General features: G+C 55.7%; 3 protein-coding genes across 9 annotated transcripts in view; 1 reads left to right on the forward strand and 2 right to left on the reverse strand.

Moving 5' to 3' along the window:
- Positions 1-1,885: 1,885 nt before the first annotated feature.
- POLR2E (RNA polymerase II, I and III subunit E) lies at positions 1,886-8,073 on the reverse strand. Its single transcript, XM_037042335.1, has 8 exons — positions 7,957-8,073; positions 6,233-6,407; positions 4,158-4,273; positions 3,402-3,482; positions 2,997-3,055; positions 2,825-2,903; positions 2,511-2,595; positions 1,886-2,183 (listed from the first exon to the last, which is right to left on the reverse strand). The coding sequence occupies exons 1-7, from the start codon at positions 8,011-8,013 to the stop codon at positions 2,530-2,532; spliced, it is 633 nt and encodes a 210-aa protein (XP_036898230.1). The 5' UTR covers positions 8,014-8,073; the 3' UTR covers positions 1,886-2,183; positions 2,511-2,529.
- A 4,711-nt stretch (positions 8,074-12,784) lies between these two features.
- GPX4 (glutathione peroxidase 4) lies at positions 12,785-15,163 on the forward strand. 2 transcript variants are annotated; one of them, XM_037042334.1, is made up of 7 exons: positions 12,785-12,892; positions 13,877-13,971; positions 14,042-14,186; positions 14,314-14,465; positions 14,569-14,593; positions 14,776-14,835; positions 14,911-15,163. In XM_037042334.1, exons 1-7 carry the CDS (start codon positions 12,809-12,811, stop codon positions 14,941-14,943), a joined length of 594 nt encoding a protein of 197 aa, XP_036898229.1. In that variant the 5' UTR covers positions 12,785-12,808; the 3' UTR covers positions 14,944-15,163. The 2 variants fall into 2 exon arrangements, with proteins under 2 accessions (XP_036898229.1, XP_036898228.1); XM_037042333.1 differs by lacking the exon at positions 12,785-12,892 and adding an exon at positions 13,274-13,596.
- A 1,125-nt stretch (positions 15,164-16,288) lies between these two features.
- The window catches only part of SBNO2 (strawberry notch homolog 2), a 55,774-nt gene continuing 52,512 nt past the window's right edge, over positions 16,289-19,550 (reverse strand). For 4 of the 6 annotated variants that reach the window (XM_037042327.1, XM_037042326.1, XM_037042328.1 and 1 more), the window contains 7 exons: positions 19,388-19,531; positions 18,821-18,948; positions 18,652-18,744; positions 18,361-18,492; positions 18,040-18,116; positions 17,565-17,755; positions 16,289-17,478 (listed from right to left, as the gene is read on the reverse strand). In XM_037042327.1, coding sequence (XP_036898222.1) covers positions 16,973-17,478; positions 17,565-17,755; positions 18,040-18,116; positions 18,361-18,492; positions 18,652-18,744; positions 18,821-18,948; positions 19,388-19,531 — 1,271 coding nt within the window. In that variant the 3' untranslated portion in view covers positions 16,289-16,972. The remainder of the gene's footprint in view (positions 17,479-17,564; positions 17,756-18,039; positions 18,117-18,360; positions 18,493-18,651; positions 18,745-18,820; positions 18,949-19,387; positions 19,532-19,550) is intronic. The other 2 variants (XM_037042329.1, XM_037042332.1) reach the window with 1 other exon arrangement.

Here is a 19,550-nt window from a genome sequence, read left to right on the forward strand (position 1 = left end):
TCATTCATTAACCAAACACTAAGCATCTATGTGTCAGACACCATTCCTACATTAACACCAGGGGAGAAAAACAGACCTCTTGCTCCCCAGAAGCTTGTGCTCTGCTGGGGAAGACAGGATGAAAATAAGCATGTAAGATGCGCAGGATGCCTGGAGGATCAACTGGGCAAGAGGAGCTTTCAGAGTAGTCACAGAAGCCCTGGTGACATCTGAGCAGTCCTGAGGGTAAGGGAACTGGCTATGTGGACACTTAGAGACTGGCAGAGGAACAGCAGGGACAGAAGTCCTGCCTGGGCAGCGCCACAGCCCACTGCATGCAGCCTTCACATCCATACTGTTACACTCACCCCCCCCCCACCGTGCCTTTCACCTGCAGATGAGCTCCCTTTTCATTCGCACATGTAAACATGACGGAGAACCACGGGAGGAGTCACTTCCCATGTCCTGAGAGGAATGGCACTCTGCCTGTCAGCACATCTGCACTCCAGCTGGGCCGCAAAACCTCAGTTCCAAATGGTAGGAGGAAAGTACTGCTTGAAATCGGCAGGCCCAGGCCACCATCACCCAGGCCTTTGTACCCAGCCAGGGAAGAACCCAAACCACCGTCAAAAGAAAGCAGGATCGAAAGATCACATATTTCCAGAAATAAATGCAGCAATGCAGCAGACTGTTCCAATTTGGTGCAGCCGGGAGTCTCCTCTGCCTCCAAGGGCCACGTTTGTGATTAATGCGGAGCAAGGTGGAATGTCTAGTCTCTCCCAAGGGTGGACACATCCACCCACCGGGAAAACAAAGATGGGAGTGGCCTGCCTGTGCTGCAGGACAGTAACCTGGATGATGGAAGAAGACTTGGCTTGCGGTAGTGAGCACACACAACAGAATACACTGAAAATGTATTATAGAATTGTACACCTGAAACCCGTATTAACCAATGTCACCCCAATAAATTCAATTAAAAAACAAAAAGAAACGCAACCTGCATGCTGCCCAAAGTGCTAGCACAGGTGAAGTGGGGAAGAAGGGGTGGTTGTTGAGTGTCGGGGTTGCTTTCGGGGGATAAAATGTTCCAGAAGTGATGGTGGTGGGTGCACAGTGGGGGACAACTAAAAGCCACCAAACTGTGAACTGTAAATGGGTGAATTGTATGGTATGTGATTATGTCTCAAAAAAGGTATTAAAATATACATACATGATTGCTTTTAATGGGGAAGAAGGCCTTCTGGAACCAGACACTAAATGGGGAAACAGGCTCACTGGCCCCCAAACTTTTTTTTTAAACAAATATTTTATTTATTTACTTTTACAGAGGGAGGGAAGAAGAGGGAAAGAAACATCAATATATGGTTGCCTCTCATGCGCCCCCTACTGGGGACCTGGCCCACAACCCAGGCATGTGCCCTGGGCCATGAACAGTGCCTCCTTTTGGTTTGCAGGCCAGTGTTCAATCCACTGAGCCACACCAGGCCGGGCAAGGACCCAAACTTATATGAGAACAGCTCAGGAGATCACAGCTGGACGTGAACACTAGACATTAACCCTGCCCTCTGGGAGGGCAGGTGCACACAGCGAACCAGGCACGACTGGCAGTTTGAAAGGGGGGCAGAGGGCAGCTGTGGAGACTCGCTTTGAAGCCACAGAAAACCTGTTCTCCCACCTTGGTTTTTCAGACAAGTCAAATTGTTTACTCAAAACTATCTTTAATTTTAAAACACTGCCATTCAATGCCAACTCAAAATCCAGATTTGTGTTAACCTCCCTGCCTGCTGCCCTCAGAGTGCTCACAGTTGGTCAGGGACTGGACCACTGCAAGGGCAGCACAGAGCTGGGAAGTGGAAGGAAGCGAGGGCTGATGAGAGACTCGGACCCAGGTCTTTTGTGGGGAACCAGCTCAGGGTCCCTGGGGGGCAGGCAAGAACCTAAGACTGTCTGGGTTGCTGGCCGGCCCCCTGGCCTCCCCTCGGGATCCTTTCCCCTCCTGAGGCACCATTACACGGGACCCCAGGTGGGGCTCAGTGTTGAGGTGAGGCCATGAGGGCCCTCAGCCCAGGAAAGGAAAACAAGCAGCCTGCCTTGGGGTCCAGAGAGCAAAGAGTAGGTTTCCAGGGTGGAGCAGATTCCCGCAGGGCAAGCCACCAACTGTCCAGGGTGGAGTGGTCACAGTCCAACTGTCCAACTCCCAGGGGCTGGGGAAGAGAGGAAAGGCCCATTATGTGATACGCCTGTCATGTTTCTACACACACCCATGCTGCAGATGCCACTGCCTCTTGGCCCTACAGGTAGACAGTGACCGGCTGTCACAGAATCTGGGAGAGGGAATGGGGCAGCACAGAGGAAAAGAGGTCAAGGAAGGAGGGTCTGAGCTTTATGTTCCAGGTCAGACCACCAGCAGGGTAGGTAACAGATGCAGCTCACTTAGGCAAAGAGTTGGGGGCTTCCTGCACCCTCACACTGCATGCAGACACACTCCCACCCTTGCCCAGGCCCCCCGGCTGGCACCCCATCTGTCTCACCTGTTGAGCAGTAGGGTGGCTACTGCACCAGCCGATAGGTGATGTACCTGCCTGCGGTTTCACTGGGCCGGATAATCTTCACCACCTGTGTCAGGGTACGAGCAAGGATGGGAGGAGCCCAGCCTTACCAGGGACCCAGGTGGGGGTGTGTGTGTGTGTGGGCGGGGGGGGGGGGGTGCAGCAGGGTGGGTGGTCCCAGGAAATCTGGGGCTGCCCTGGCTCTAAAAAGAGCTGGAGTCGGAAGGGGTAGATCCTGAGGGTCCCGCCCAGGAGGAAAGGTGCTGAGGGCAGCAGTCTCCTGCCAGGACTCTCACCTGCCCTCGCTTTATCCCAAAGTAGCGAGCCACAGGGTCTCCAGCCTGGATCCTGGGCAGCTGGTTCTCTCGGAGTTTACTGGGAAGCTCAGTCAGGAAAAAAGCCATGCAGGGCTGACTGGGAGGGATGGAGAATCACGGAGAAGAGGATTGGGGAGACCAGAAAGGATACTATCGGGCCAGTAGCTCTGTCACTTCCTCCTTGGTCATGACGACATGCTCTGGGACCAGCTGCAAGAGAACCCAAGTGTCCAGGGGGCCATGACAGACCCCACTGTGTCCCACACCCCTACATGGGAGACGGGTACAGTGTGCTCCTCAGGGAGTCTGCACCCCACTCTGTGACTGTCATACAGAGGCCTTGGATCACAACCTGAGGTCCCTTGCAGCTCCCAGGAGAACAGGTCTCCCTCCAGGTCAGTGGGGTGGTCCTGGAGGGCGGAACCTGCACTGCTAGCAAGGCCTCAGGTGATGCTACTGCTCTGGGGAGGCCGCCCACTTTGAGAGCTCAGCTCCGCTTCCTTCGCTGTCCCACCCCTCCTACCACCCCACACCTCCCACCATCCCTAGGGCCCACCTCATGTTCCGTGATGTTGATGAGCAACTCCTGTTGCAGAAACTGCTCCAGTATGTACTTGGGGGCCATGTCAACAAGGGACTAAAAGAGACAGACCCTCAGGCTCAGCCACAGCTCCCCCGCAGGGCCTTACCGACCCACCCTTATATGGCTGGAGACAACCCTTATATGGCTGGATCTGGTCTGTTTCTTCCCCAGAGGCCAGGGCAGGCAGGAAGGTGAATGGATTTGATCTTGTGTGCAACAAAAAACCAGGCATCAGAGCTGGGAATTCCCATCCCACGTATGGGTTTCTTCCTGCTACCCCACCCTCAGCACTTCTCTAGGCCTTGGCTTGGTGTCAGGGGAGTTTCCATCACATGAGCCCAGGGGTTGTCCCTGGAGTGGCACCCCCTCCCCAGGAGAGGATCATGATGGCTAGGACTCTGCAGCTCCCAAAGGCACAGAGAAGAGGGTGCCTGCTGCTCCTTCAGGCCCCACTCAGGCCTGTCCAACCAGGGGTGGATGCTGGGTCTGCTCTGGGGATGCCCCACGCAGCCCACATAGGGCAGTAGCTCCTTCTCAGACCCTGAGCTCCTGCACCAGGATGTGGGGCCCATGCACCGAGGGGCTAGAGTTGAATGTCGCCCAGGTGCAGCAGGCGCCCTGGGTGAAAACAGCAGCGGGGCCTCACAGGAGGTGCTGCAGGAAGGAAAAGTGGGGCTCAGGACAGAACAGTAAGAGGAGTGGTCAGGCTCATGGCTGCCGGGCACCTACCTGCTTGGCAGAGGGCGTCATGCCCTGCTGCACCACGATGAGGGCTCGGGTGATGTTCTCCTCCTGCATGCGCTGGCAGTACACCTTGATGGTCTTGATCCCCACCTTGGGCTCCTCTGCAGGCAGAGTGTATGCTGGTCCACAAAGGCAGGTCCCCCGCCCACCCCTTCTCAGTATGTGTGGCACTCCTTTCTGGGGCTTCAGTTTCCAGTTTGCAGAACATGGGGCTAGCTGCCTCCAGGTCACTGAGCTTCTGAAAGGTGTCTGTGCCCCTGGACCTTAAAGGGTCCCTATCTAGAAGTGGGTCTGGGAGTCTGGGTTTGGTTGGGTGTCTCACTGGTTCTGAGGTTTCAGAACCCCTGGGTTAAGTGGCCTGTTTAGTCTGGGAGCCCATAAGGTGCACAGCTGTGCTGAGATGAGGTTGGCTGATCTGCCATGAAGCCAGACCACCCTCCCCGAAGTCCTTACATCCTCAGCAACATTCATCGTGGGGTTTTGTCACTGGAGAAGTGCTGGATTCCACAAGCCTACCAGGTCAGTGTCTGGGCGCCAGCCACCAAGATTCGTGCAAGACTCCCAGCTGGGCCTGTCTCCGTGCAATGTGTATCACTCCACACGACGGGCTGAGTCATGCCCCCCGCTAAAATCCCCATGTTTGAATCCTAACCACCAGGATCTCAGAAGAAGGTGATTGTGCTTGGTAATGGGGCCTTCAAGGAGATGACTAAGGCAACATGAGATCACGTGTGAGCCCTCATCCAATCTGACTGGTGTCCTACTAAGAGATTAAGACACAGACTTTAGGGACCCTGTGTGGAAGCAGGAAGGAGATGGTCACCATCTATGTATTTAGGACAGAGGCCTGAGGAGGAAGCAACCCAGAGAACACCTTGAACTTGGACTTCTAGCCTCCAGAGCTGGAGGCTAGACATAATACATGTTTGTTCTTTAAGTTCCTCATGTGGAGAGTTTTGTTACAGCAGCCCCAGCAAATCAACACAGGCAGAAAGCTCAGCCCTGACCTGAAGCATGTCCCAGAGGAGCAGTGATGCCCCCAGTAGCACCAAAGACCAGGAAGTGGCAAGACCAGGTCTGGAGACAGTTCCATGGGAAGCCTGATATGCACCAAGGTCTGAAATAATGTGGGAACACTTTTCTTAGTGCCACCAGCACCTGGGCTGGTGTGGCTCAGTGCATTAAGCTCTGGACTGTGAACCAAAAGGTCACCAGTTCAATTTCCAGCCAGGGCACGTGCCTTGTCTGTAGGCCAGGTCCCTAGCTGGAGGTATGCGAGAGGCAACCAATCAATGTTTCTCACATCTTTCTTTCTCTCCCTCTCTTCCTGTCTCTCTAAAAATAAATGAATGCATGAATGGATGGTTTTTTGGTTTGTTTCTTTGTTTGTTTCTTAAGTGCCACCAGGTTCTGGTCTGCAAATGTTTTCTTTCCACCCCTTCAATTCTGAGCAGAGTTGGTTCCCAAGCCTAGCCCACCTTTCACAGGCCTCAGAACCAGGCTGCTGCAGTGGCGTAGATGTTAAGATGGAGGAAAATGGGAGTCTCAGGGCACCCCTAAATGACTCTTCACTCAACCTGGGGCTCAGCGGGGGTCCTAGTAAAGGAAGCACTTGAGCAAAGTCTCCAGGGACGATGACTGGACACTGACCAGGCAGAAGGAGGAGGAAAGGGTGTGGTGAGGTGGGGGGATTGGCAGTGAAGAGGCGATAACCCTGCAACAGTGCAGGAAATGCAGGTGCTAAGAATGGAAGCTGGGTTGGTTGGGAAGGACACAGTGGGTCTGAGGTCAGGAGAGGCTGAGGGCTTGCCTGGAAGGCCTATGATAATCCTGGTTGAAGAAAACAGCCTAGGAAAAGAATGGGAAAGGGGACCGAGAAGGACACTGAAAAGGCACCCAGAGGGGTCAGAGATCAATGGCATTGCCCATAGCACATGGGGCAAGGGGAAGCTCTCTACTCTGGGTCACACAGCAGGAGGTTGTTACAAGATGGATCCTGAGCAGGCCCTCAGATGGCTCCATCAGAACCGTGACCCCTCAGGCACCAGCAAGGCACTGACCTGGGAAAAAGACAAACATCTGGTCGGTAGGGTCATCATTGTGGGCTACCAGCACTGTGAGGTCTGTGCGCCGTGGCCGTCCTTCACTGGGCTTGTCCCCAAACTGGGCCTTGAATTCCTCTAGTGTCTGGTCTAGCTCATCCTGAGTCACCAAGTAGCCTCGGTCATGACACAGCTGTGGGCAGAAAGAGCTAAGTAATGTCAGGGTGGAGGAAGGATAGCAGCAAGAGCTCGAGCCACTCTGAGGGCAACACAGTATGCGGCTCAGAGTGGCAGGTGTGTGAAGAGGCCAAAGAAGAGGAATGGGGAAGGTGGGGACAAGGATGGGGCACACCCCAAGACAACCACTGCACTACTCCAGTTAACCGGGTGCCATGGGTGTTGTCATTTTATCCTGAACCTTGGGGAGAGACTGTGATTGGGAAGTAGCTACAGGGCTGGGATTTGGGGTTGGGGCCCAGTTGGGGGAGGGGAGCGTTGCTAAACTGGCTAGGCAGACTCTGGTTGGGAAACCGGGCAACAGTTTGAGGGCAAGCAGTGTTAGGTCTTGTCTTGGACACCAGGGTTCTTTGAGTAGGCCGACTAGAAGAAGACCCAAATGGAGAAGGGGGAGGTCAGAGCTGCTACTCAGCCTGGCCTCCCACCCCCTTTCCTCTGAGAAGTCCCCACAGCCTGATGCTCTCTCAGAATCCCAACACTGTCAGTCTGTAGCACAACTGTTTCAGTCCCTGCCTTTGGCGTAGCTTTGCAAAGCAGTGAAGAGGCTGAGTTTGGCTGCCCACCCTTTGTCGCAGCAGGATTACTGTGAGGCAAGTGCAAAGGCCAAGGTCTTGGTCAAGACCCCACATCTCTGTAGTCTCAGGGGATCACCATGGCCCCCTCCCATGGGGTGGCTTGAAGCACATTGCACATAGTGACTACTCAGCCAGCTTGCTATCACTCTATCCCAGGTAATTCAAAGCTGGTGGCTGAAACACAGAAGTAGCCACCAGAGATCAGAGAAATGTCTGCAGTGGATGATGGCGGGTCATTCCTGCCATAGGAGCTAGGTTCCTTCTAGCCCCACAATCTTAGAATTCTGTCTTATGCACTTGGGGTAGTGCTGGGGCCTTCCAGGAAGTAAACAAGAGACTGTGAACAGAAAAGGATTCTATGGAAAGAAACCTCAAAGGAGGATCTGATCATAAATCCCTAACTGGTCAGATCATAGTGGGTAGCCACGTCCTGGATCTATTACTTTTTTTAGCAAAAGGTTTACCTTTGCCTTAAGTAAGCCCTGTCCATTGTTCTTCCGCAACCAACCAAGTTAACACACCTTTGAAATACGCGTAACTGGCCAAGCCAGTTAGGAGAGTTGCCCTCAGGAGAGCTCGTACTTTTGTTATCTACCCTGTAATCCAAATCCCCGCATTGTTTTCTCCCGCCCTCGCGCAATCTTCCTTACATTCCCTCAATTCCAAAGGCATAAAAGGAACTAGTACCTTGTCATTCCCCTAAAGGGTATTTGACATCTTGCTTCCCGGAATGTCGTCAGTTTTGCTTAAAATAAACTGTTGTACAAGTTATTTACCGGTTTGGTCGTTCTTTACGTAGACAAATCCCTGCCACGAAGACACAGCAAACATCCTGGGAAGACAGATCCTAGACTCCCTCGGACTCACGACTGGGCAACTGAGGCCCGCCTTCACCGGGCGCGCCAAGTAGGGGGCCCCACGGGGACTCACCTGCATAATGGTCTTGCGGATCTTCCACAGCCGGTAAGTCTCCTCCTCGTCGTCCATGCCTGCCGCCGCTGGCACTCCCAGCGCCTGCGCCCCGCAGGACCCGAGCCGACTGCGCCTGCGCCGAGTCCCGGTCAGGCCCCCTCAGCCTCCCAGCGTAAGGCTGTCTTCAGCGGACGCCTGAATGCACCTACCTTCCGGAGAGGCAGTGCAAAAGGCAGCCCAACCCTTCTGCGAGCGGCATTTGGCTGCGGCATTTGGCTGCGCCAGTGGCGTGCAGACGACGCTGTCCACCCTCGCCTTGGAAGTTCACGCGGGTTTTTGATTGCACGGCATCTCCAGCAACACAGTTTCTTTTCAACACCAGCCTCAGGGTGGCAGTTTAGAACCCCAACAGGCTGAAATGAGAAAACTGAGAAGGGAGAAAATAGGGCCAGGGGTCCTCCCATGAACAGTCGGGCCGACTAGTAGTCGCTCCATAAATATTTGTGCATCCAACTATATGGAAGTCCTTTCAGTTGGCTCTGGGCCACGTGCAACCTAGTGGCCCCAGCCTCAGTTTTCCCATCTGTAGAATGGAAATAATAAAGTGTCCCCATTTGAAAGGACTAGCCAAGAATCTGAAGGGACAGCCATACCTGGGATGAGGTTGGCAGAGCATCTGGTGCTTCTGACGTGCTCCCACTTCTGTCCTTAACCCTACCCTGTCCTCCGAACCCCAGCCTTGTCTCCGCCTGGATATTTCCCTGAGTTCATGCAGGAGGCTCACCAAGCCCAACTCAGCCTCTGCCACGTGGAGGCCATCAGTAACTTCTCATTCAGTAACACATTTATTCAATCAGATATATATGTACTGAACAGATATGTACAGGACAAGCACACCTGACATTCTGGGGAAAGACGGGATAGACACAGTGAAATAACAGACAATTATGTGAGAAGGTGACGATATTTTGTGAGAACTTGGCCAGCTATGGGAAATGGGAAGTTTGCAGTGTCAGATGGGAGGCCAGGAAAGGTTCCAGCAAAGACCCAAAGGGGGAGATGGAGGGAGGTGGGACTGTCAGGAGGAAGGTGTACCAGGGCACAGTCCATGCCAAGGCTCTGAGGCTGTACCTTGCCTGGTTGGCAGCATGAGGTGTGTGTGGGGAGGGTAGGAGAGAAGGTCAGAGGGTGGGGTGGGGCAGATGTAGGAGGCATTGTTGATAATGTTGAAAAGTTTGGGTTTTCTTTTCAGCCATTTTCAGAGAGACGAAGGAGAGGCTGCAGAGGATGTCCTACCCTGAGAGTGGGGAGCAGTGATCCAGGTCTAGGTGCCATGAAAGAAGCACCCACAGGATTTGCAGGGCAGGGTTTGGAGATGAGGGAGAACAGAGTTGCCCTGACTGGGATGAGAAGACCCAGAGGGTAGAGTTTGGGGGACTCCAGTGAGACCCCAAGGGCAGACACTGATGAAGCAGGGAGGATACGAGTGTGGAATTCAGGGCAAAGGCCAAGTGGAGACAGACGTGTATGCACCATGGGCACATGGTGGGGATTAGAGCTGGGAGCCTGAATGAGGTCACCAGCAGATCCAGCCCAGAGGTCAGGAGAAGGGAAAGGAGCAAGCAGTAGAAGAAACAGGTGTTCACTGACCCTGGACCAATCCATTTAAACTTTCTGCGCCTCAGTGCCTCCTTCTCCGTGCCAAAAACAGTACCCACTTCCTAGGGTGACCTGGCTAAGGACTGAGTGCCTGGCACTGACGTTATATAAGTGCTCTTACATATAATAAAGGACGTAGGAGGTTGCTAGGTATCCTGGACCAGGTGAAGAAAGTGTCTGGAGGAGGAGGGAGCAGCCATCAAAACCACCAAGCTGACCCTGGCTGGTGTAGCTCAGTGGATTGAATGTGGGCTATGAACCAAAGGGTCGCTGGTTTGACTCCCAGTCAGGCCACATGCCTGGGTTGTGGGCCAGATTCCCAGTAGTAGGCATGCAAGAGGCAACCACACATTGATATTGTTCTCCCTCTCTTTCTCCTTTTCTTCCTCTCTCTCTAAAAATAAATAAAATCTTAAAAACAACAACAACTCATCAAGCTGTGAGTCTGAGCAAGCCTAAGGATTGGGCAGAGGTTTAGCCGAGTTGACATTGTTTGTGACCGTGAGGAGGACAGATCCAAGGAGGGGGTGAATGCCTGTACGGGGCAGGTTTGCAGGAAGGAAGGAATTGGAGATATGACTTGATGCAAAGGGGAGCAGTGGGGACAAGAGTGAGAGGACCAGGTTAGGTTTTGACAGGAGAAAGGGCTCACAAGAGCAAGTAGGCCTCAGGGCCCCAGAGAGGCTAGCAGGGCCTGACCACAATGCAGATAACTCAGAGTCCTGCCAGTGACCATGTGGCCTCAGTACCAGGACACAGCATGGCAACTTACTCCTTCACACCCCCCACCATGATATGCCACCTGACAGAGCCTGAGGCCCAGAGATAAGGCCCCCACCCACACACTTGTGGGTGGACACGTAAAATGGGTCAGCCACTGTGGAAAACAGGCCAGCAGCTCCTCAAACAGTCACAGACTTAAGTTACTGTGTGCTCCAGCAGTTCCACTCCTACATACATAAGGAGAAATGAAAATACATGCCCACACCACAACTTGGGCAGGATTACAAAACCTAAAGGTGAAAACAACCCAGACGTACATCAGAGGGTGAATGGGTACAGAGAATGGTCCATCCACACACTGGAATACCACTTAGTCACGAAAAGGAGCGAAGCTCTGACATTTTCTACTACAGATGGACCTTGAATACATAATGCTCAGAGAGGGAAGCCAGACACAAAAGGCCACAGAGTGTCAGGATAGGAAAACCCACAGAACTAGGAAGTGAGTTAACGTATGTCCGGGGCTGTGGGGGATGGGGAGTGACTGCTAACCAGGACTGGGTTTCTTTTATTTCTATTATTTTTTAAAGATTGGAAAAGAGGGAGAGAAACATTGAGGTGTGAGAGATATAGCACTTGCCTTGCCTCTCACACACAACCAACGGGTGTCGGGGGTGGGTACGTGGCTGGAAACTCTGGCATGTGCCCTGACTGGGAATCAAACCCGAGACCTTGCAGGCTGGCACTCAAAGCAATGAGCCATACCAGCCAGGGCAGGACTGGGTTTCTTTTCTTTTCTTTTCTTTTTTTTTAAGATTTTATTTATTTACCTTTAGAGGGGAAGGGAAGGAGAGAGGGAGAGAAACATCAATGTATGGTTGCCTCTTGTGCGTCCCCTGCCGGGAACCGGGAACTGGCCTGCAACCCAGGCATGTGCCCTGACTGGGAATCGAACCTCGATGGTGTGATTCGCAGGCTCGCGCTCAATCCACTGAGCTACTCCAGCCAGGGCAGGACTGGGTTTCTTTTGAGGTGATGAATATTTTGTAATTAAATAGGGGTGATGATCAATGTTGCAAATATACAAAAATCACTTTAATTCTATGCTTTAAAGTGTTGATTAAAATGGTGAATTTTGTGTTATGTAAATTTTATCTTTTTAAAAAAAGAAAATCAGACCACAGGAAAGACTCTGTCCAGTCCTTCCTGGAGCTGGTTGGCACTCTGGAAAGGCCTCTCTCTGGTCAGTGGGCAACTCACCTTCCCCACTACCTTCCCCACTTCCTGCCAGCCACCACAGGGGAGCCTTCCTGGAGCCCTGAGACTGCCCCAAGACCCCATTACCCCATCTGTAAAATGGGATCACTCTGGCAAAAGCTGTGAAACTCCAAAGGCAAACCCTTTGCAGAGCCTGGGGTGTACTTCCCCACTTTCCCCACTGGGCAGCTGCCCCAGCCCCGCACCAGGCTTGTCTCCTCTATGTAACTGGCAGGAAGTTAGGAATGGGAGACAAAAGCACAAAAAGGCTGAAACTACCCTGCTGTCCCAAAGTCAAGGTCCAGTAATGGCTGGGGCATGGGGGTGGGGTCAGCCAGGCCTGCTGTGGAATTCCACGACTCAGGTCCCAAGAATGGGGTGGGTCATTTTTCTGACCGCTGTGGCCAAGTGTCTAAGGTTTTAATGGGGCCTTTCTGGTTCTGTGTGCGCACCTGCCTGTAATGCTAGATAGAAGTGGAGACGTCGCTCTGGAGAAGTCTTTCCTTGTAAGCACACACCTGGGCATCCCCGAGTGTCCTCCCTGGAGGATAGAATACCAGGGAGTCTCCTTTAACAACCCCCCCTCCCTCAGGTGTGACCTATATAAGCGGCTAAAGCGACGGTTCCTCTAAGACGGTAATGCTTCGGCCACTGTGCTCTATGGCGGACACTGCGTCAGCAGACGACTTCAGCAAGAGCACCCGCCACTAGGTGACCCCCACGCAATCCCTGGGCGCCTACAGATGGGGTCGAGGTGCCCCCACAGCCCCGAGAGAGATAGAGTCTGGCCCCGTTTGGTTTTTATTGACGTTAAAAACAAACTCCCCAGTTTTCAACGAGCTGGGGCGATTTCTCTGCGAGTTCGAGCTATCTCCTCTTGGGTTTCCAGTTCAGCGTGTCAGGTACCCTGAGGGGCTCTGGTCTATCACCCGGATAACTGTCTCACCGCCACCAACGAGCAGCATGCGTACACGCGGCCGCCCACCCGCCTACGAGCAGGCGCAGTCACAGACAAAAACAAAACCACAGCCCGCGTCCCCACTCACGCACGCCCTTCATTCCCACCTCCTATTGGCTATTTCTACCACGCGTCACAGCGCCCGAGCGGCCGGCCAATGAGGACTCTGGTGGGCGTGGCCGAGGGCGGAGAGGGTAGGCGTGCCGGCACGCGTCCATTGGTCCGCTCGGCGTGGGGTGGAGCCGCTACTTTTCAGGTGCCCCCTCCGCTGCGATGAACTTAAGCCGCTTGTGCCGTCTGGTGAAGCCAGCCCTTCTGTGCGGGGCTCTGGCAGCGCCAGGCCTGACCAGCACCATGGTGAGCGCAACGCTGGCTGCTGGGCCGGCGGGCGGTTGGGGCGGACGCGCGGCCTCCACCGCGACGCCCGGGGCCTCAGTGACCTTGGGTGGGAGGGCGCCGTCCCGCGCACACGCGAGGCGGCTGTCCGGGTGGTGGGTAGCGCAAGGGCCGGGGTACGGGTGGGGTCATGGCTGGGGGCGGTGTCCGGGGATCGGCGGACAAAGCTAAGCGGAAAGCTAAGCGGTTGGGTCTTTCGGACCGCGCAGGGGCTGCTGCATCGGGGCAACTGGGGGGGGGGCCTTCGGCTGCTGGCGCCCAGGTCGGAGCACGCAGAGTGAGGGTGCCCCTTGGGCTGGTTAATCCGCCGCCCCTCCCCTGCCCTGTACGCCCTGGGACTCTGCGCAGTGGCGTCACAGATGGGCGGCCGGGAGCCCTGGTTACCGGTCCTTGGTTCCCCGGGCGCGGCACTCGGTGGGCACCGGCGCATCTGGAGAAGGATTGGCATGGGCCGCGCAGCTGCCTGCTCCCGGGGTCGCTGCAAACGGCGGCGCCACCGCCGCCGCCGCCGCCGCCGCCGCCGCCGATCCCCCAGGCGGCGGAAGGCACCAGCCGGAGGGCGCCGGAGGGCGCGCTCCCGCCGGAAGGAACCCTGTCCCGAATGCCTGGAACAGGCACAGCCCGCGGCTTGGGAGAGTGGCTGTTGTGTCAAGTATCAGGATCCGGTGCGCGCGGGGCCCCCACACCCGCCAGAGACGCCCCCCGCCCGCTGGGGCACCTGGCAGGATCCCCAACCTTTCCTGGGCCTCGGTGTCTGCGGTTAAACACGCCCCACCGCGCAGGGTGCGTGCACCTTTGAGGAGGAGGAGCCCTCACTTTTTACTTGCTTCAGGGCCCTTTTCCACTTGGGATCTCTTCCTCCCTTGGGGACCGCGCGGGCTGGACGAGTTGGTGTCTCCACGTCCCCGAGGTCCACCAGCCGCTCAGGGCACCCTTGCCTTGCAGTGCGCCTCCCGTGACGACTGGCGCTGTGCTCAGTCCATGCACGAGTTCTCAGCCAAGGACATTGACGGGCACATGATTAACCTGGACAAGTACCGGTACGTACCTGCCAACCTGGTGGGGGAGGCAGAGGGAAGTTCAGCGGCTTTGACCCCATTCCATCTCCAGGGGCTTCGTGTGCATCGTCACCAACGTGGCCTCACAATGAGGCAAAACACCAGTAAACTACACTCAGCTTGTTGACCTGCACGCCCGATATGCTGAGTGCGGTTTACGGATCCTGGCTTTCCCTTGCAACCAGTTCGGGAGACAGGTGCGTGCCTTGTGTTCCTGGTTGTCCTGTGTGTGGACGTAGGGAGAGGGTCTGGGTCTGTGGAAGTGGGGACCAAAATGGGATACATATTTCTTCCCACTGACCCAAGCACCTCTGCTTGCCATAGGAGCCAGGGACTAATGCAGAGATCAAAGAGTTCGCTGCCGGCTATAATGTCAAATTCGATATGTATAGCAAGATCTGTGTGAATGGGGATGACGCCCACCCATTGTGGAAGTGGATGAAAGTCCAGCCCAAGGGAAAGGGTATCCTTGGAAAGTGAGTAGGGGGAGGGGAGGGCAGGGCAGGGCAGGATGACTCCCCCCGGGGATGGTACTGCATTTGCCATGGGATTTCTCATGATTTGTCACTTCTTTTGTAGTGCCATCAAATGGAACTTCACCAAGGTAAGGAAGGGCTTTGGGGGACAGAATGGGCCAGGACTGTGTCTGAGGCCAGCTCAGTGCCCCCACCCCAAGAGGCCATAGACTGGCTTTAATGGGGCAGGTGGAGGCTGCTTGCTTGCCCCCAGCCCCCTTGCAGGGGCCCCCTAGCAGTGGCCTTATGCTAATGATACCTGTCCTGGCAGTTCCTCATTGACAAGAACGGTTGTGTAGTGAAGCGGTATGGTCCCATGGAAGAGCCCCTGGTAAGTGCCTTTCCAGGGAGCCTGCTGGGGATGGGTTCACCAAAAGAGGTATCCCTGATCCTGCTTTCCCCACAGGTCATAGAGAAGGACCTGCCCTGCTACCTGTAACTCCACAAGTGTGTACCCTCCATCCGAGCCCACCACCCGTGCTCCTCAGAGCTTTCCACCCGGCACCCATGACAGTCTGTCTAAAAACCAGCCCGCTGGTGGGGCAGACCTGAGAACCTGGCGTGCACCCCTGCCGGAGGAAGGCCCTCAGCCCGGCCTGGATTGTAGCTCGGCATCCCCACCCCCTAGCTGTCTTGTGGGAATAAAACATAAAAATTGGCCTGCTGGGTACTTCTGTTTCCCTGGGGGGTAAACATGGGGGTGGAGTTCCCTTAGAGTTCAGAGGGCTGTACCTACTCTACAGCCCTGCTTCTAGTTTTGGCAGCCCCACCTCTTGGGCAATGGTAAGAGCTGATCCTCCAGGTACTAATTTCTCCTAATTCCTGGTACTATTCCTGGCCCGGGGCCTTAACCTGACCCCATGCAGCTGTTTGGGGCCTGCCCCGAGTGGTGGTCTTCCCCAGTAGGAAGAAGTGGGAGCGTCAGGGGAGCCAGGCATCTGGGGCTGAGCAGCTGCCAAGCTGCTCCTGGCACACAGCCATGCTGGGCAGGGCCTGCTCAACAGACTGGCTTCATTGTTTGGACATTGAGCCAGGACACCCAAGCCTCCTCACGGTCCTCACTTGTAAACAGGAGTAGTAGTTCACAGTCCTCCCCAGAAGAGTGGGGAGTGACATAGCTGGAGAGTAGCTATGTTCCCACCCCCCTGCGCCCCCAGGGAAAGCCAGCAAGCAAGGGGTGGGGATCTGCAGAGAGAGGTAGCTCCCGCCTACTACTCAGCTTTCTGACTGAAGACACGCCCGGCTTCTGGTGTGCCTCCCATGGCTCCCAGGAGGGGCTTGGAGTCCACTCCTGCCTCCCATACCAGATCCAACTCTTGGGCCTTCCCATTCCTGAGCCAGTACCTGTGGAAGCCTTGGGAGGAAACTCAGGCCAAAGCCCTACACAATGTGGGGAGGGTGATATGACAAATGAACTGGTCTCACCACAAGGGTCTCAGATGGGCTTTGTCTCTAGGGGGCAGAAGGCAGACTGCACAGACAGTGTCTGGTCCCAGATACCATCTCAGTTCAGAGGCAGCTGCCCTGTATGCTGATACTGGGACCACGCAGTAGACAAGGGTCCTACCCAGTGGACCTATCTCTCCCATCCTGGCTTGTCATCCACAGGGCCAGTGAGTGAGTCCAGTCCTTGTGACCGAAAGCAATGGGCAAAGAATGAGTTTCACACTCCCACACTCCCCACAGGCCAGGCATCTATATGCCCCTTGTGGAGGGGACATGTAGTGGCACCCCCACCCTCCCTCCTCACTTCCCCTGCAGTCCAAAGGAGCAGACAGCCTGGGGAGTAGTGAAAAGACACATATATTTAAAAAAGATCTTTTTACATATATACACTTGAATTATAAATACACATAGAAACCAGGGACCGCCCACCACCCCTCCAGTTCCACAGGTAGATTCTGGGGCCTGGAAGAGGCACTTGGGCAATAATTTAGGGAGCAGAGAGCAGGTAGGGGAATTGCATATATTAATGGGGGGTCTGCCCCACACAGCCTCCCAGAGACGAAGGCCCTGAGAACCGAACTGGGGGTTTCCTGAGTTTCCAGCTCTTGGGGCCACCCAGTTTTGTGTATTTCAGGGGTTCTGGTCTTTCCAGGCCTGATGGGGTAGGCTGGGGAGGGGAGTCCCACCCAGGCCTGGAAGGCAGGAGTGAAGAGGTGAGGGGCACCCTCCGCCCCCAGGCCCCACCTGAGTCTGAATGGGACGTGCACACTTGCTGCTCCACCGGGCAGGGCGGCAGCATGTTGAGGGGTCTGCCCAGGCACCGGCCGGGGAAGGCACTGCAGTGGAGGCCTTGGTTGGCTGGATGAGGGGCGGGTAGCGGATAGCCCCGCTTCCTCTCAGTAGTTGGCAGGGGGACCTGCCCTGCTCACCACCCACTTTGGTACAAGACCATGTCTGTGGCATATTACAGATAAATAAGTTTTGTCCAGGGAGAACACCAGGCTGTGTGCTGGAGCCCAGGCCTAGGAGTTGGGGAAAGGGGGGCTGAACTGGATAACGCTCTGCCGCTCAGGGCCCCCACCACCCCCTGGTACACCCACAATCCCTGCACCGATGCCCAGTGCCCCAGGGGGCTCTGGAGGTGGCACAGCATTGAAGGAACGCATCATGTCCTCTAGCACCTCTTTGAAGTTGATGTTGCAGCCCTGGTGCATGAGAGCTGCAGGGTCAGCTGGGGCATTGGGGGAGCCCAGCAGCAGTCCGCTGGGGGTGGGAGTAGGGTCTGGGGGAAATGGAAAGGCAAAGGGTGAGGGTGGTGGGAAGACCTGGGCTGGTGGGCTGTACGTGAGGTCCAGGACCTCACCAGGGCCGCAGGGCAGTGAGAGTGGGCGCAGGGCTGGCGGCGGCGGTGGCAGCGGCAGTGGCAGTGGATAGCCCTGGCCCTGCACATTCTTGCGCTTCACATCTGCATCCATGAGTTGTAGCTCCTGTAGCACTCGGGGGATGCAGCTCTCAGGGATCTTGATGCCTGCAGGACACAAGGAGGATGGTGGGTCAAGGTCTCCAGTGCAGCACCCACCCACCCCCACACCCCGTTCCAGCTGGCACGCTCACCAACTTGCTTCTTCTTGTCCTTGGTCTTAAGGCGAACGATCTGCAGGTAGCTGCTGCTGGTAACATCAGCCATGACGGCGGCGATGCGGCCCCACACACGCAATAGTGCCCCGCACAGCATGTAGTGGTGCCGCAGCCTCAAGCCCTGCACACAGTCCTTGCCCTCCTGCACCAGCCGGCATTGCCGGTTCCTGCGTGGCAGGCAGGGAGGCTCAGACACACAGTGCCCCACGCACCTACCCCCAATGACCCTGCAGCTCCTCCCCAAGCCCCATAGATTTCTCCCCCATTCTAGCACCGCTTATCTCTTTATTAAGTGCCACCTCCTGAAGGTCCTGGGATGCCCCAGATGCCCAAAGTACCCTTTTGCCCTGTGTAGCATGTGCAGACCCTAACTAGTAGAGCTGCCCAGAGACAATGGGACAGTACCATCCAATGCAGTGCACCCCCAACCCAATCCAACCCTAGTCCTCACCATGAGGTATGGCTGCAGTGCTTCAGTGACAAGGTGTAGTTACTCTCCCAGGACTCCCTGGCCTCCTCTGCTGTCACCTAGGGACACATAGTCACGCTAGACCCTGAATGAAAGGCCGATCCACACTTCTAGTACCCTGAGGCTCAGCATGCCCCTGGCCGACTCACCTCACACCTGGCTGCACCCTCTTGGTGGCCAGCTGGTAGCCCTATCAGGGAGGGGGTCACAGCAGGGCAACCAGAGTAACAGAGATACATAAACCTGGGGACATGGGCATCCTGGGGCCTCCCTGCCCGTCTCCTCCCTTGCCCCTGCCCCTACCCGGTGGAACTTCCGGCACAGGCTGTCGAAGGTCTCCAGTTGGCTCTGCCGGCCAATATTGGGCTTGTACACGGTGAAGAGCTTGTTGTGGTTCTGCTCAGCCAAGAGGCAGCTCGGCTTGTTGCCACGAGCCTAGGCAGGGGGGTCTTGTGAGGTTGGGACAGGCAGCCGCATGTCCCAGATGGGGGTCCCCAATGCAGTTGTGCTGGGGAGGGCATGAGGCTGGAAGCTGGACCTCTATCCTTCCAGCACTGTCTGCCCTTCCCCAAGCTGGCCCCCAGGGTTGCCCACCTTATAGGAGAGGTAGAAGCCATCATGGGGGCCTGTCAGCTCCAATGACCTGGTGTACGCCTCCTCCCACTTCAGGCCACGGTCCACAGTGATCTGCCACAGCATTCAGGCATTAGGGGCAGGGGCGGGTGCCTGGGGCAGAGGTCAGGGCAGGCCACTGCCCTCTCACCTTGTACAAGACCACCTGCCCATCCTGCGGGTGCCCGGGGGCCAGGAACACCTGCTGGCTCTCTTCGTAGATCTCCTCGATGCCCGGAGCCAGGTCTGGAGAAGACACCAGGGTAAGCAGGGTCCCACCTGGGGGCCATATGTCTCCTCAATCAAATGAGGCCCAGTGTTGCTCAGCTAGCTCCAGCTTCTGAGGTTTGGCGGGGGTGTCAATCTCAAGTTTTCAGGTGGCCGTAGAAGAGGAGGTTCCCCCAGAAGAATCAGCCTCATCCTAACCTCACCCACACCCTTGAGTGTGAGCAGCTCCTCCAGTCTGGTGGCCTGGGGTCCCAACCACAACATGCAGGGACACCTGGTCACACTCACACCAGGTGTGACCAGCCTGCCTGCCTCTTGGGGTTCCTCTCTGCATGGCTATCCTGGGGACAGTAAGGTAGGAGTCTACACCCTCTGCAGAGTTATGAATAAAGCTTTATTGGTAAGAGACCCCTCGGCCCTTGGTGTACTTGGTGAGGGCCTGGTATGTGGGCTGCTGGTGATCAGTTCCTTCTTCCCTGGTGGCACTCACCCAGGATGCCCATGTCATATTTTCCCTCCTTCTTGTCCACCTCAATGAGGTGGTCAAAGGTGTCAGAGAAGTACTGGAACAGCGCATTCTGCTTGTGTACCTCCAGCCCCAGGATTCGGTTGAGGAACTTGGTGATGGAGCAGTCTGTTGGGGCAGGAGGGCC

Source organism: Sturnira hondurensis, unplaced genomic scaffold (genome assembly GCF_014824575.4).
Source record: "Sturnira hondurensis isolate 20B ecotype Veracruz unplaced genomic scaffold, ASM1482457v3 Scaffold0003693, whole genome shotgun sequence".
NCBI classification, from domain to species: Eukaryota; Metazoa; Chordata; class Mammalia; order Chiroptera; family Phyllostomidae; genus Sturnira; species Sturnira hondurensis.

Bases quoted from the DNA above. Each gene is read 5' to 3' on its own strand.
- POLR2E (XM_037042335.1), bottom strand. From the start codon at position 8,013: ATGGACGACGAGGAGGAGACTTACCGGCTGTGGAAGATCCGCAAGACC. The intron at 4,274-6,232 runs GTCAGTGCCTTG...CTCTGCCTGCAG, and splicing joins GATGTTTGTCTTTTTCCCAG to AGGAGCCCAAGGTGGGGATC. The intron at 3,483-4,157 runs GTAGGTGCCCGG...TGTCTCTTTTAG, and splicing joins TGACGCCCTCTGCCAAGCAG to TCCCTTGTTGACATGGCCCC.